The 15,538-nt window shown below is 42.0% G+C and overlaps 1 protein-coding gene across 8 annotated transcripts in view; it reads left to right on the forward strand.

Moving 5' to 3' along the window:
* rps6ka1 (ribosomal protein S6 kinase a, polypeptide 1) overlaps window positions 1–14,578 on the forward strand; it is a 53,326-nt gene extending 38,748 nt beyond the window's left edge. For 3 of the 8 annotated variants that reach the window (XM_071497577.1, XM_071497574.1, XM_071497576.1), the window contains 21 exons: window positions 964–1,017; window positions 4,102–4,218; window positions 4,356–4,437; window positions 5,628–5,708; window positions 5,863–5,942; window positions 6,183–6,289; window positions 7,363–7,400; window positions 7,980–8,122; window positions 8,242–8,312; window positions 8,436–8,524; window positions 8,628–8,692; window positions 8,816–8,918; window positions 9,213–9,343; window positions 9,724–9,849; window positions 10,022–10,111; window positions 10,214–10,372; window positions 11,203–11,364; window positions 11,503–11,579; window positions 11,666–11,783; window positions 11,898–12,035; window positions 12,514–14,578. In XM_071497577.1, the coding sequence (XP_071353678.1) occupies window positions 964–1,017; window positions 4,102–4,218; window positions 4,356–4,437; window positions 5,628–5,708; window positions 5,863–5,942; window positions 6,183–6,289; window positions 7,363–7,400; window positions 7,980–8,122; window positions 8,242–8,312; window positions 8,436–8,524; window positions 8,628–8,692; window positions 8,816–8,918; window positions 9,213–9,343; window positions 9,724–9,849; window positions 10,022–10,111; window positions 10,214–10,372; window positions 11,203–11,364; window positions 11,503–11,579; window positions 11,666–11,783; window positions 11,898–12,035; window positions 12,514–12,636 (2,154 nt within the window). In that variant the 3' untranslated portion in view covers window positions 12,637–14,578. Of the gene's footprint in view, window positions 1–963; window positions 1,018–2,353; window positions 2,459–4,101; window positions 4,219–4,355; window positions 4,438–5,627; window positions 5,709–5,862; window positions 5,943–6,182; window positions 6,290–7,362; window positions 7,401–7,979; window positions 8,123–8,241; window positions 8,313–8,435; window positions 8,525–8,627; window positions 8,693–8,815; window positions 8,919–9,212; window positions 9,344–9,723; window positions 9,850–10,021; window positions 10,112–10,213; window positions 10,373–11,202; window positions 11,365–11,502; window positions 11,580–11,665; window positions 11,784–11,897; window positions 12,036–12,513 lie in introns of all 8 variants that reach the window. The other 5 variants (XM_071497570.1, XM_071497573.1, XM_071497572.1 and 2 more) reach the window with 3 other exon arrangements.
* The last annotated feature ends 960 nt before the right edge of the window (window positions 14,579–15,538 follow it).

Here is a 15,538-nt window from a genome sequence, read left to right on the forward strand (position 1 = left end):
AAGTGAGCGTCTGTGTGTGTCGGTGGTGCCGGGGTGATGGATGCGATTGTGACTGGGGACTTGCCCGAAGCTTTAGGCAGCTGTGTGTGTGTGTGTGTGTGGTCTGATATTTTGGGATGAGAGGAAGGGGTTTCATCTGTGAGGGTGGGTGTGAAGCTGAGCTGCCATCGTCTCAGCGGTGAAGTGAGAGGAAACGCAGGAGGAGGACATGTTTATCGTCCACCTCCTCTAACCCTAAATCGCGAACGGTTAGTTTTTTTTTTTTGCTGGTACGTTTAAACTCAAACCTCCGTCCTTTCATTCTTCAATTGCAGCTGATTTTCAAGAAAGTCTTTATCGAGGGACACACTTTGTGTTTCACTATGCTGCCCTAGTGTTCAGCCCATGCATTGCTGCACTAAATAGTCATAAATACACAATTAAATTGAAACTGTTTAGCCAAAACTATCTTAACATGCTGAGGCTGTTAAATTCTAAAACAATATGGAGACTCATTTCAGTTTGACAGTCTAGTAAGTGTGTCCTCAAATGACACAAATCATCAAAGAGATTTTTATGGATGCTCTAAATGTTGCCAGCACCTTCATGCATGATCAGTCAGATATGATATTCAAAATCTCTCGAGTAGTAATTATTCTGGGGAAACTCGGCTCCCCACTGCTGCCGTGTTGGAGTTATCGAGCAGGAAGGAAGTGAGATCGGTTCAAGAAAAGAGGAAGTAAGAACTAGGAGGGAAAAGAGGTTTCCTGTCACTAGTGTGATCACAATCGTGTCCTTTTCTACCCTCATTTGTTTGCGCGTGTGTGTGTGTGTGTGTGTGAGAGAGTGAGTTGTACCTGTGAGGATAAGTGTGTTTCTGCCCTCTACATCCGTAGGGGAGGACACCTTTTGTATTTCTTCATGTAAAACCAGATACATATGTTCTCTGTAACCTACATTAACACAACCGTGCTCCCCTCCTAGCACAAGTCTCACATTACCTGGATAGAGAGGGACTTTGCCAAGATTAGAGACCAGGTAAGCTCTGACCACTCGTGCAGCTACTTTATATCAGGCCAGTCTGCAGCTCCTCCCTCGCTAAGCAAACACTCTCCAGCTTACTGTCACATGTCTGCGTTTTATCCACTTCACACTAACTCACTCTTTCTTCTCTGGAAATTTAATTCAGCAATTTCCAAAAATGCTAAAAACAACCTCTCTGAAGTGCAGTGCAGTGGAATGAAATGTTGGTGAAGGCTGCGTCTGATGAAAGCTCGACTCTGCCACTGTTTGGTCAAGAGAGAGGTTGACTCATGCTCTGGATTTATATGGGTGTGCAATGACCTATTCTTTCTTGTTTAAGAAAAAAGTATTTGTAGAGGGCAATAAAGTGAGAGATTGAGGAAAGGAAAAGAGTGAGAGGGCACTTTAGGAGCGGTGAGAGCTGTTTTAAGAGACAGGATGGGCAGGAATAGACTGTTATGAGAGGGAAGAGAGGGACATGCCTGGCCAGAGGCAGGAAAATCTCTGTCATCCGCAGGCAGTGAGATGTCTGAATCGTCACCTTAGCCTCCCCCCTTCCTCCAGCTTGTTACTCTGTTGAATTCTGGGTAAGGGGAAGTGGCATGGAGTTGGGTTTTGGAGTGAAGGTTGTGGTAGCCCTGTTATTTTCAATCATGGGAGCAGAGAAAAAGTCGATTTCCACCACTCTTTCTCTTTTCTTGTTGTTTCAGTCCAACCACCCCCACACACCCACCCACCCACCCACCCCCACCACACACACACACACACCCACCCTCTCTCTCTCTCTCTCTCTCTCTCTCCCTGCTGCAAATGTGTGTGTGTGTGTGTGTGTGTGTGTGTGTGTGTGTGTGGCTGGTTGGGTGCAGGACTGTGAGAATAAGAGCAGGCTCTTCCTTCCTGCATGCTTTGGTTCCAGTTCACGTCAGATGCAGTCAGTCACAGAGGACACACCGGGCTAATCAGACCAACACAGAAAGAGAGAGAGAGAGAGAGGCAGACGGAGGACAGGAGCGATGATGGAAGAGAAGACGGAGATGATGAGTTAATAAAAAAACAAAATATAGCAGGAGGCCCCTGCAGAGAGGACAGATAAAGGGCAGAAGGCTGAGAGACTTTTTCTATATTTACCTGCAGTTCACAGAACAAATCCTAACATGAGTGCACAGATGAGTCTGAAGTGTATGGTGGCAAGATGAGGTGAGGTTTAAGGTGATTTATGTGAGGTAGAACGGTGTTTGCTCTGTTATGGACATGGGTAGGATGATAAAACAGTCTGAGAGATGCTGAGATGGAGAAGGACAAGAGAAAGTTCAGCCTGTTGAACCTTCTGACCCTCTACTTGTCCAAAAAGAACAAAGCTTCGGCCGGCGGCCCTGCTCACTGTCACAGCTGCAGATCAACAGCCGCAACAGACAACAACACCGACACTTTACCCGCACCAAGGAACCCCTGGACGGTAAAGTGACACCTCCTCATGTTGGCATCTTGATAAAATTTGGGTTGTCTCCAGAGAGCTGTAAGTGATGTTTTGATGTTTTTAAGCCGGAAAAGGCAAGGAAATTGAGTTTTATTAACACTGTGAAGACTTTACTGTGCCACTGTGCTGTTATTGCTGGTTGTTTAGAAGCAAGGTGCAGCTGAAAGCCTGCATGTTCAACTCTGGTTTCCTGTTGTCAAATAAAGTCCCAGGCTGTAGTGGTTTCTGGTGTTGGCTGTTGACGGTGTATTTTCGAAAACCTTTATCAGGTCATCACTGTTTAATCAGTTTCTTATTCTTCAGGGCTGTATCTGGTGATTATTTATATTATCAATTAATCTGGTGGTTATTTCATTTTTTCATCTCATTCATTGGCTCATTGTTACAGTGTCAAAAAATAGTGAAAAATCCTGACTTCCCAGAGCAGAGGGTCGAAGGGGAATGTTCGGCTTTTTCTGCTTGATATGTGACTTAGATGATGAATCATAAAAATACGTTTTTAATTGAGTTCATGTCAGCCAGCTAACTGATTAATTAATTGTTTCATCTCTACTTAAAAAAAAAAAGAACACAGCGCAGCTTCATATTTGCAGTGTTTTTACTTGATAAATGCTTTATATGACTGCTTCGGATCAAGTTATTCATCAGCTCAATCTTTTGATTCATTGACAAATCATTTTGACTTAATTTCAACTCTACTGTGTTTTATAAGGTGCCAATTGCTCTGAGCATCAACCCCACAGTTTAAAATGTACTGTCTATTATTAGGTGCACATGATAATTGGATAAACGGAAAGATGTCCTACTTTCTAGTTCCAAATTTTTACTTTAAATCCCGTAAGCAGCTATGAAACTTCCTGGTTAGAAGCTGAAAAAAATAAATTTGTGTTTCCCCACCAACCACACAGTCAAACTCATAATGCTCCCTACAGTGTAACCATAGTGCTGAGCCTCGGTGTAGACCTGTGGTGTGAAACGCAGGGGAGTATAAGCACAGAGAAGTGAGCCTGGTCTCTAGAAACCCACTTGATGTTGTTGATGTTGTCGATGCTTTGGTACGTCTCTGTAGGGTGTTGATGAGTTGTGGCTTAGCTTGACACCAGGTCTGACTCGGTAGTGTTCATGTGGTAGAGTTCTCACCAGTGCCAGCAGCACTCCACCCAAAAGACTCTGAGCAAAGAGTCAAGCTTGAGGTTAGGGTTAGGGTTAAACAACTTGTATCCAAAAGTCCAAAAACATAATGAAATGAACTGTTGAAGGTGTTTTTCATTGCACATTTTAACCAGTGCACAAATGTCACAGTTATATACTTCCATTTTATCATACGTGTCACCATCACTTCCAGAAATCTCTTTAAAAAACACGCACACACACTGTACCCACTGGGTGTAATCGCTCACTCTTACACACACATCTGTCTTTGCTGTGCTTCCTCTTTCTGAGCATTTTATGTTGATGTACTGCTATTTACAGCAGGAGACACTCCTCTGACAGAAGTGTGCTCTCTGACATTATCTGTCCGTCAATCAGTCCTTACAAACATACAGTGCCTTTTTGTTTCACCCATTTGTTCTGTGAGCAATGTCTTATGATTCTTCTCCCCTCTGCTTTGCACTCTTCAGGAAGATGGAGACATCAAGGAGATCAACATTACCCATGTGGTCAAAGAGGGCTCAGAGAAGGCTGATGCCTCTCAGTTTGAGCTGCTCAAAGTTTTGGGACAGGGATCCTTTGGCAAGGTAACGCACATAACTCACAGCTGCTCTTTCTGCTGCTCCCTTTTCCCGTTTTGTTCTCCCTCCTTTATGCTTTCAGACCCTCAAACCCTCCTCTGATATCACAGGGTTTTGTGGTTGGCTTTTTATACATATTGCAGGTGTTCCTGGTGCGAAAGGTGACTCCTCCAGATGCCAACCAACTCTACGCCATGAAGGTCCTCAAGAAAGCCACGCTCAAAGGTACAGTAGCTTGTGATGTGACTGACTGGTCTCGTCACAGTGGGGCAGTACGAAAGGCTGGCTTTGTGGTGAGAAAGGTTCCCATAACTGAAAGGTTCGAATTTTCATGACGCCCAACTGTCAACCTGGTGAACCCTGTCTGAACCCATCACCAGGTGCAGGACAGTTGCCCTAACACATCTTCTTCTCGAGGATGTGATGCAGATGTTCCCAGACCAATGTTCTCTTCACACAGCATGACTCATAGTGACATGTTACAGGTTCATTCTCAACACTAAATAAACGCATACAAGTCTGACAATCACTGAAGTCGCTTTGAAAGAAAAATACTAAATATTCACAGGTTCCAGTCTCTGTAATGTGAGGATTTACTGCCTCTCTCTGATTTCTATCTGTGTATATTAAATGTTTTTGGGTCTGAGGCAGCTAGTCAGACAAAATAAGCTATTTCCAGGAAATTGTAATGAGCATTTTTAACAATTTTCTGACATTTCAATCAGTTTAAAATTGAATCCACAGATTTATGGACAATGGAGATAATCATTAGTAATTGCCTTTGCAGAATCACACTTTTTTCAGCTCTTAAAGTTCACGCAGAGTGATTTCTCCAAAAACTTTCTCTTTTGCTTTGCACATCTTCAGATGGCAGCACCCTCAGTTTCACGTAAAATACAGTATGCTTTTCCTGTAAGTCAAAGGGAAGTACACACAACAATGTGTTGGTATAGTGAGACCACCATTGTTTGCTGTGGGTTCTTCAGCTTTGCACATGGGTGATGTGGTGTCATTATTCTCAATGAACATCAAGGTATCAACATTTGTTCACACATTCCTCCAAATCGTTGTGGTTAGTTTCGAATGTGCAGTTTTACAGATTTTGTTTGCGTCTTTAAATTCTGACATGAGCATTTAGCGAGCTCTCGTGTGGGAAACATACGACTGGATTCACTTAACTCACCAGTCACTTACAACAGAGTGGAGTCAACAGAATCATTTATTCGCCTGCTGACAACTCATCAACACGCCGTGTGTACAACAATGAAGCAACTGCCTACTCGACAATAGACGACAGTGGTTAATGAGAAAATTGTGCTTTTCTGTGCTGAATTTTAAAATTTAGATTTATCTCTGAATGAAAACCATCACCGGATGATCATTACTAATTCTCTGTATTCTTATTCATCCTTCAGTGAGAGACCGTGTGAGGACCAAGATGGAGAGAGACATCCTGGCGGATGTCAACCACCCATTTGTTGTCAAACTGCACTATGGTGAGTCAGCCTGAAGATTTATCTCTTTACTTTTCCGAACCTCTGACATTTCATTTTATCTGCTGATTCACTGTTTTATTGCAGATTATCTTCAGTCATGCTCCCTGACTTACAGTTGAATCCAATTTGAATGAAAGTTTGTGTGTATTTGTAGCTTTCCAAACTGAAGGGAAGTTGTACTTGATCCTGGACTTCCTCAGAGGAGGAGATCTCTTCACCAGACTCTCTAAAGAGGTGAGAGTGATTAGATTGTGATGCTTTGCTGACCAGGTTTTCTTTTCTTCAGCCATAAGTCCAGTCACTTATCTCACTTGGTGCTAAATATTTATCTAATTTTTCTCTCGCTCATATGGTGTTATTCTTTTTCTTTGCTCTCACCTCCACTGTGTGTGTGTGTGTGTGTGTGTGTGTGTGTGTGTGTGTGTGTGTGTGTGTGTGTGTGTGTGTGTGTGTTTCCTGTCTCCCGTCTCCCAGGTGATGTTCACAGAGGAGGATGTGAAGTTTTATCTGGCAGAGCTGGCATTAGGACTTGATCACCTCCATAGCCTGGGCATCATTTACAGAGACCTTAAACCTGAAAAGTAAGAGCAGAGAGATATCGTGACTACACAGTGACAGAAAAACTAGATTTGCCAGAGTCATGTGACATCCAACAGCATCACTGACCTTTCAATTAACCCAGTAAATATGTTAAAACTGCTCCAAGCTTCAGAGAGAATTCCTCAGAGATGACACACACTTTTACATTTGTAAAATCAAATCTCAGGAGAATAACTCCACAACTGGAGTTACACGTGACGTGCACTGTATGATCTGTATGGAGAAGCTTTTATTCCTATTGCAGTGCTTTCTGAAAAGGCTTTTGTTTGGAGTAATGTAATAAATGATGCAACAGCCAAGAACCTGGACAAACAGTAATGGGGTTTTTTAATTCAATGCTCAGAATTATATCAAAACCTATTTAGTCGATTGATGCTTTAAAGGCACCTGGTGGAATTTTCCAATTTGCACTTTAAACGTGCACAACTAGCATTCCTCACCAAAATGTGATGTGTGTGTCTTTTAAGCCTAACAGACATTATGAATGCAAACGTAGCTCATTAAACATTTGCAAAGCCATTTTAAGTATTGAACTGTGCATCGTTTACATCCACTTGCAGTCTTTTTTTTTTTTTTTTTTTATATTAATTGCTACTTTTCATGGTACATTAGTGCCACCAGCTGTTTGATATTCATTTGCCAAGCTCTGCTGTTCCCCTGTGCTTGTGGTGTGTACATACACCCTCATGTACTTTGCGGTAAAACACAATACTAATTTTTCACTCATTACTCTTCAGTGCCGCCAGTGATCAAAAATTCACAAATCCCTTTAAGTTGTAAAAGTTATTGTTATTGTTATTGTTATTGTTATTGTTATTGTTATTGTTATTATTATTATTATTGTTATTATTATTATTATTATTATTGTTGTTGTTGTTATTATTATTATTACATTTTGCCAGTGATAAGCCAGACTACAGCAGAGCAAGGCCTGCCACAGATAAAGGGAAGTTGAGTCTAAATTGGTACCAGTGTATGCAATGTGTTTGCTTAATGAGTAAAATGTTCACATCTTCTTAGGCGTGGTCTCTTCTTACATTTTGTTTTCTTTCAGCATTCTCCTGGATGAGGAGGGCCATATCAAACTCACAGGTGAGGCTCCTGCTCCCTCTTCTAAACCCAGTTTCCCAGATACACACTCACAAACGCACACACTCACAAACGCACACACTCACAAACGCACACACTCACACACTCACACACACACACACACACACACACACACACACACACACTTACTTTCCTCTCATCCACCGTCTCGACCTTCATTACTCACCATGTGCTGACAGCTTTATCTCGCTGACTCAAGATATCTGCATATGGGCCTGTATGCGTTCCCCAAGTTAATTATTACACTTTATCTTATCATTGCCCATAATCACAACCATTTATTTACCCCGGGTCCTGCTGCAATTGAACCAAAGGTGACCTTAGGACGTTTTAGAGAGGCAATATAACAATTTCACCCTGATGAAGCTTCAGAGGGACAAACACATTTATGAAAGGGATCTTTTTGTCACGTCATCATGTTGGTAATTAAAAATATTCAAAGTGCTGTTAAATAAAAGAGACAAAAGAAGCCTGATTCAGAATGACAGTAAAGTAGTACAGTGCTGTAGGACGCTACATTCTGATGCTGTGTAGTGGTGCATTGACTGTGTATTTTTTCAGATTTTGGTTTGTGTAAAGAAGCCATTGATCATGAGAAGAAAGCGTATTCCTTCTGTGGAACTGTGGAGTACATGGCGCCAGAGGTTGTCAACAGGCAGGGACACACCCACAGCGCCGACTGGTGGTCATTTGGAGTACTAATGGTAAAAAAATAAATAAAAAAAAATCTTTTTGTCTTTGAGATTGCTTTCAAGACAAGATTACTATGTAAATGATTATGTGCCCTAGATGGTAAATGTATGTTGTATGTTCTCTCTCCCAGTTTGAGATGTTGACAGGAGCGCTGCCATTTCAAGGGAAAGACCGCAAAGAAACTATGAACCTCATTCTGAAGTGAGTATCCTCTGGATGGAAGAAGAATCTAATGTTGTTGCACGCAGTAGCTATTCAGAAAAAAACCTCACTAGGGTTCTGGTGAAATAATTTAAGCTGGACATCGTCTGTGTCTCCCTGCAGGGCACGTCTGGGAATGCCTCAGTTCCTGAGTGCAGAAGCCCAGTCTCTGCTTCGGGCTTTGTTCAAGAGGAACCCTGCCAACAGACTGGGTTAGTATCAACTCATGAGCATGACTGTCCCAGATGGCAGCATGTATTTGACACAGTTTCAGAAAAGAGGGTTCTCTGCTAAATGTTGATGTTTCACTAACAGGATCTGGCGCCGACGGTGCAGAGGAGATCAAACGACACGGTTTCTTCTCCACCATAGACTGGAATGTGAGTGTTTGACTGTTAATAATATTTAAATATATGCACAGTAAAATGCATTTTCTCTTACAGTAGCTGTGGTATTCTGGATTCACTTGCATGGTGTGAGTAAAGGTCTTTTATTCCTTTCAGAAACTCTTCAGGAGAGAAGTAAAGCCTCCATTCAGACCAGCGGTGGCGCGTCCAGATGATACTTTCTACTTTGACTCTGAGTTCACCTCCCGCACCCCTAAAGGTCAGAGGTCAAAGCTGAGAGTGCAATTGTGTTTTATGGAATGACTCCATGTCTATTTCCTATCAGGTTTTCCTCCCTGAAAGCAGTTTATTGGATTGTGTTAGCTGGAAAAAATTTATCAATACAGGATTACATTTTTTTTTTTTTAAAGGAGACACAGTGGTGATTACAACACCATTAAAATGCAGTAACATTTTATTACACAGTAGGAGTGCTTGTAAAAAATATAATAGAAGTTTGAAATTGTGGTTTATTGCTTTTTTGAATACTTCACCTCGTATTTTTATATTTCAGATTCCCCTGGCGTGCCCCCAAGTGCCGGAGCTCACCAGCTCTTCAGAGGCTTCAGTTTCATTGCGTCGACTCTCTTGGAAGAGGAAGGCTCAGTGGAGCCAGTGCAGCCTCCACCACATCCAGTGGTCCAGGTCAGACTGCAGCTAACTGTAGCAGTGTAACTTCACACACAGCACAGTTCTACATGTTGTCATATCGCAGTTGTGTCAGAAAAGCAAGAAGAGCAAATAGAAATGTCAGGTGTGTGTGAGGCAGATTGGCAGAATAAGGGAATGACGCGGTATCAGATCCTGTTTGATGCCTGGCAGGAGCAGGAATGAGCTGCACGTGGCCGACTGAGAGAGACAGTTTTACAACAAGAGAGAGCGAGAGAGAAAAAATGTTGCTAGAAATGGATTCAGCTGCCTCCCGAAAACCATCAACATCCCCCTGCCTTGTCATTTCTGTCAGTCCGTCACACCTCTCCTCTCCAATCACCGCCACTCTTTAAATTTCAACTCTTCCTCTGCAGCAGTTACACGGGAAGAACCTGCTTTTCAGCGACGGCTATGTATTGAAGGAAGATATCGGCATGGGCTCCTTCTCCGTCTGCAAACGATGCATCCACAAAGCCACCAACACAGAGTATGCTGTCAAGGTATGAACACACACCATGCATACAAACTACACAGGACAGTCACTACTCTGTCAATACTATGCCTTCTTTATGAATTCTTAAAACCAAAAAATTATATGTGTAAAGTGTGGATTAGAAAGTAGAAACTCTTAAAATATGAGCTCAGTGTGACGGTTCTTCTTGTGATTGACAGATGATTGACAAGACCAGTACAGACCCCTCTGAGGAGATAGAGATTCTACTTAGATATGGACAGCACCCCAACATCATAACACTGAAGGATGTGAGTATTAAAACAGACACTTGTATCACAGCCTCAGCTGTTAAGTGAGCGTAACAGTTGGTGATACGATTGTGTGTGTGTGTGTGTGCGCTTCTGCCTCAGGTGTATGATAACGGTAAGCAGGTGTTCCTGGTGACGGAGCTGATGCGCGGAGGCGAGCTGCTGGATCGGATCCTCAAACAGAAGTTCTTCTCGGAGAGAGAGGCCAGCGCCGTGCTTCACACCATCACCAGGACTGTAGAGTACCTGCACTCACAGGGGGTGAGGACCACTACCACTATCTCCTTACCCCTGAGCCCCTTAATATGTATTGATGGTGACTGATTTACTGCACATCCAATATTCAAATGTAGTTCAAATTTAACAAACCTATGATTGAAATCTGCTTTATGTCGAAGCTTTGTTCTCTCTGGACCATTTTTGATTCCTTTTCTTTTTTGAGACAGCCACTTATGAATCACAGGAAGTTTCACTTTGTTGGAGTTTAGTTTGTACTATCAATCCAGGTTCCTGACTGAAATACTTCTTTAAAGGCAAGTTTTGCTATTCCTACATAGCCAGCGTTAGCATTAAGAGATCAAGAGCTGTCTCCAGTAGTGGGAGAAAAAAAATCTATCTCTTCTTTTCTTTAACAGCTGTTAATGTTAATGTTGGCTGTGTAGCAGTAGCAAGACATACAAATAGCTCCTTTAATGGTCTAGCTTTTCAAGAAGCTTTAGTTTGTTTCTTTTCATTTTAGAAATCATGTAAAATAAAATGTGATATTTGTTTTGAGTATTAAAAAGTGAGTAAACGTCAGATTGAAAAAAGGAAATAATACAAATCAGAATTAAAAACAGATGCATACACTATTTAGAAATTCAGTTGCATTTTCCAATTTTGCTCTTTATCTTGTATTACATGAAGTTTTTTAAACTGTGCTCATCGTAAGAGGACCTCAGGTCCTGTAAACCACGGTGTCAGCGTGTTCTCACAGCAGAAATCACAACTTTTAGGTGCATGTGGACATAAAATCTGGTAAATGTATGTGCGCCTTTAAGAAAAAACATTCCTTATTTTATTCTTTCCTCCTGTATGCTCTTGTTTTCCAGGTGGTGCACAGAGACCTGAAGCCCAGCAACATCCTCTACGTTGACGAGTCAGGGAATCCAGAGTCAATCAGGATCTGTGACTTTGGCTTTGCTAAGCAGCTGCGTGCCAACAACGGCCTGCTGATGACCCCGTGCTACACCGCTAACTTTGTGGCGCCCGAGGTGAGCAGGTCACATACAGTCAGTCTCGTACTTGCAATGGTCAAGACTGTCTTAAACCAAAAACCTCGAATGATTTCGGACGCATGACAGTGTTAGACACTGAAATAAAATGTGTGACTATCTCTAACTACATTACAGGTGTTGAAGCGTCAGGGCTATGATGAAGGATGTGACATCTGGAGTCTGGGAGTCTTACTGTACACCATGCTGGCTGGGTAAATGGAAACACTCCAGCTCTCACAGTTTTTTATTCGTCACTGCCCTTCACACTCATTCCATCATATGACTTTTCTCTCACCAGCTTTACTCCATTTGCCAACGGACCCGAGGACACCCCCAATGAGATCCTGAACAGGATAGGCCACGGTCACTTCAGCCTGACCGGTGGCAACTGGGACACTGTGTCTGATGCAGCCAAGGTAGAGTTCTTAATCTGACTGACAGCCCTTTTTGCTCCTGTTCCTCAGAGATTACGGTAGCCTCCTCCTCTTCCTCCCCTTGTCAGCTTCATATTTGATGTGTGCTCCCTTTAGGACCTTGTGTCCAAGATGCTTCATGTGGATCCTCATCAGAGACTGACTGCTAGGCAGGTCCTCAAGCACCCCTGGATTGTCCAGAGAGACAAACTACCCAACAGTCAGCTCCCACACCAGGACCCCAAACTGGTCAAGGTAAGAGCTTAGTGCCTTCACTCATGGTCTTTACCACCAAAATTCTTCAAGTGGGGGTATCTGAGCCATTCCATAAAATACTGGCTGCTCATGGAGTCCTTTTTTTTATTACCCTACATGAGACAGTTACATAGTGGTCAACAATTTATATAACTCATAATAAATCACAAAGTGTTGAATCATAGATAAACATTTAGTATCAAAGTTTTCCTAATTCTACTTTGCAGACTTTGATTTTTTTTTTTTTTTTGAATCCATCAAATATTATGTTAAGCATAAACAAATGGTGAAGACAATGAGCAATAAGGTAAAATAAATTGGTTTTGTTTTAGTAATGTAAAACAATTCCTCAGTAACTTAAGAAATCATTTGTTTTCTGGTTATCAGCTTATACAGCTTATACTATCTTATACTCATATTTTGGATATTTACAATGGTTATTTTTGGATATGACCATCATGCTGCTGTTTATAAACAGGGTGCGATGGCAGCCACCTACTCTGCCCTGAAGAACTCCCAACCAACTCCAGAGCTCAAGCCCATTGAGAGCTCCTTCCTAGCCCAGAGGCGTGTTAAGAAGCTTCCCTCCACCTCCCTGTAGAGACTCAAAACAACCAGTCATCTCACTGGAGACCGACCAAAACCGCACCTCCTGGCTCCAAACCACCCAGTCAGCTTGCTCGGGGACTCACTGTCCACTCGTCACTACCAGCCAAGGAACACTGACTGTGGTCCTGCCCCCCCATTCTTGTGACCTCAGTCGTCCCGCTCTTGCTATCATCCTCCATGTTCGGGCTCGTCAGCTGCTGTCAAGCCAGTCTCCTTGGACTAGGAAAAGATCGTGAAGATGGATGGGGGCGAAGAAGGCAAAAAAAAAAAGAAAAGAAAAAAGAAAATGGGTGCAGGTTTTTGGCAGATGTAATAGTGCTGTGTGGCTGTACATGTGTCTGTCTGTGTGTGTGTGTGTGTGTGTGTGTGTGTGTGTGTGAGAGAGTGTGTGAGTGACTGTGTTCGTGCATGACCTGCCACAGAGTGGATGCAGCCACGTTTTCGATTGTGACAAAGAAAGTTTTCTCTCCTCATCGTCGCTGTAATCGGTTGTCATTCAGCTTGCTGCACGCCTGTGTGTCTGCCTGTTTTGTTGTCCGTCTCCCTGTTCTTTTTGTAAAGTTGATGAGCTTTATATTACCGATTGTGCTGCCAAATCAACCTGTGCCGACAGCACAAAACCACAGTACTGTCCAACTGCTGTTAAATGTTTTTGAAAGAGCATTATTAATATGAATATGAAACATTTCTGCCGTAAATGCCTCTTTGGCTTTGGTACAGCCAGAATATGGGGATTCTGGGAAATGTCAAATGCTGATGTTTTGGTTAATGTCAATCTATGCTTGTATTTTGTTTTACAGAGAGCGTGCGTGTGTCAGTTGCATGACTTGCAGTGTGTGTGTGTGTGTGTGTGTGTGTGTGTGTGTGTGTGTGAGTGAGTGTGTGAGAGTAGCTGTACTGTCTTGCGGGATGCTGCAGGGTCGTGTGCATGGTCCGGTGACGTGATGATGTCATGTGGCTTCCTTGTTTCTCTCCTCTCCCTTTTCTCTGCTTGGTCCATCTGCTGGCAACCATTTGAGATGTCTGTTATTTTTATTACTACAAAAACTAGTAAAATAGGTGGCTTTCTGTGAAAGAAAACTTGCCCAAGGAACAATGTGGCATGTTAAAATTCTGTACTTGCTTTGTTTTCTTGTTTTCTCCAGTTTTTTTTCTTCATTGTGTTTCTTGGATAATGCATATTGGATGCCGTTTCCTGTGTTGGCTGCTTTTGCTGTTGATTGTTTTGGTTTTTTTCTTCTTTTTGTCCAAAGAAAGTGATGATTTAAAGTAGTGAAAGACATGCTGAGCATATCAGTCTGTGGACGTAATGCCGTACAGGTCTCTTCTTCTGTTTTCAAAATGTAAGGAGGACAGGCTGGCTGTTGTCCTTAGGGAACTGAGCACTCAGAGGCAGCCTCTCTCTCTGTCTCTTGAATACTCTGTCAAGTCACTGGTTGTCAATATCACACGGACCTACTCTCAGTGTGGAGTATCTTCACCAGTCTTGTGTTTAACTTTTTCATTCACGATCTTTGAATTTCCATTTATTCTGTTAATTGGCTGATTTGTTTTCATTTTCATTAACACTGAATTTGAGACATCCCGAAGAAGAGTAACAGTGTGCGTCATTGTAAGTGGCTTCATAGGGTAGGTCCTGCTTTCAGCTCAGTGCCTAGGCCTACAGGTGAGGCAGAATGTCTTACATGGAAAACACATGGCAACAAACCAAGCAGCCCGAAGATACTCCACATGTGTAGAAGAGAAGACCTGTGTGGCTAAATAATCTATGAACCAGCTGTCTTACCTCAAAAGGGATCAAAGTTATATTATAATTCTTGTTTGGTGGCAAAACTCTCCCTTCTTTGACTAAATTTATGGTAAGATGTTATTGTATGATAAAGATGAAGATTTTTATAACCTACAAATATTAAAAATTCAGTTGCTACGACAAACTGCCTCTCTTGTTCTGTTTTAGTTGTGTCTTAAATGAGTATTACACTGATTTGATATTGCACTTCCATAAAGTCAGGGGACTCAACTGACAGATTTGATCCAAAAGTGCTGGATCCTACATTTCCCATAATCAAACCAACAGCATATTTTCTTTAGCGCTTCTCACGATTTTGGTGAACACCTCAATCCCTCAAACTCCACAACTTCAACTTATAACTTTTCTAACTTATTACTCTGTTTTGAAAGGGTCCTCCAGAGCCATAGAGGACATTTTCCTACAGGCAGAGGAGTACAACGAATATGAATGACATTTTTTTTTGTGATATACTTGTGTCCCATAACTCTATGACTCCTTGACTTTAACTCTTGTAGACCATGTCTAAGTTGAATAACTTTATATTCTCAGGATACACAGTTTGCTATGAGATTTGTCAATATATCAAATATCAACTATCATTGTAAAGTCTGCTATCATTTAGCCACAACAGTTTGCAGACTGTGTTTTGTACCGCAGCAATCTCTGACCTCATGTTATTATATGACAATTACACCGTGTACTTCTTAACACTGAGCTATATCTATATCCATCTATTATATCCACAGATACCCTGAAGTGAGTTATCATCACTGGTTTCAGGAGGGGTCTGTACCTGGTGTGTTTCCTCTGCTGGTCACTGGAGGGAGATGAAGTGCAACCTTGTTTTTATGTAACAGTGAAATGAATTCAGGTCCGCCTAGTTAAATGCTTCTCTGTTAAGGCACTCAGTACTGACCACAACAAATGCTGCAGTCTTTTCTTTACTGTTCATTCAACCGCTGTTTTACATGTTGCCTTTAAATATGGTAACCTGACGGTGACACACAACTATTGCACAATTTGTGCCATCTGATAAAAAGTACAGGAACCAGTGTGCATCTGTAGTTGCATAAGTTCTTGTTAATGTAAATTGATTTATATT

The sequence above is a fragment of the Trachinotus anak genome, unplaced genomic scaffold, assembly GCF_046630095.1.
Source record: "Trachinotus anak isolate AG129_WGS33_773 ecotype Australia unplaced genomic scaffold, CSIRO_AGI_Tana_v1 ptg000015l, whole genome shotgun sequence".
Taxonomy (NCBI): Eukaryota; Metazoa; Chordata; class Actinopteri; order Carangiformes; family Carangidae; genus Trachinotus; species Trachinotus anak.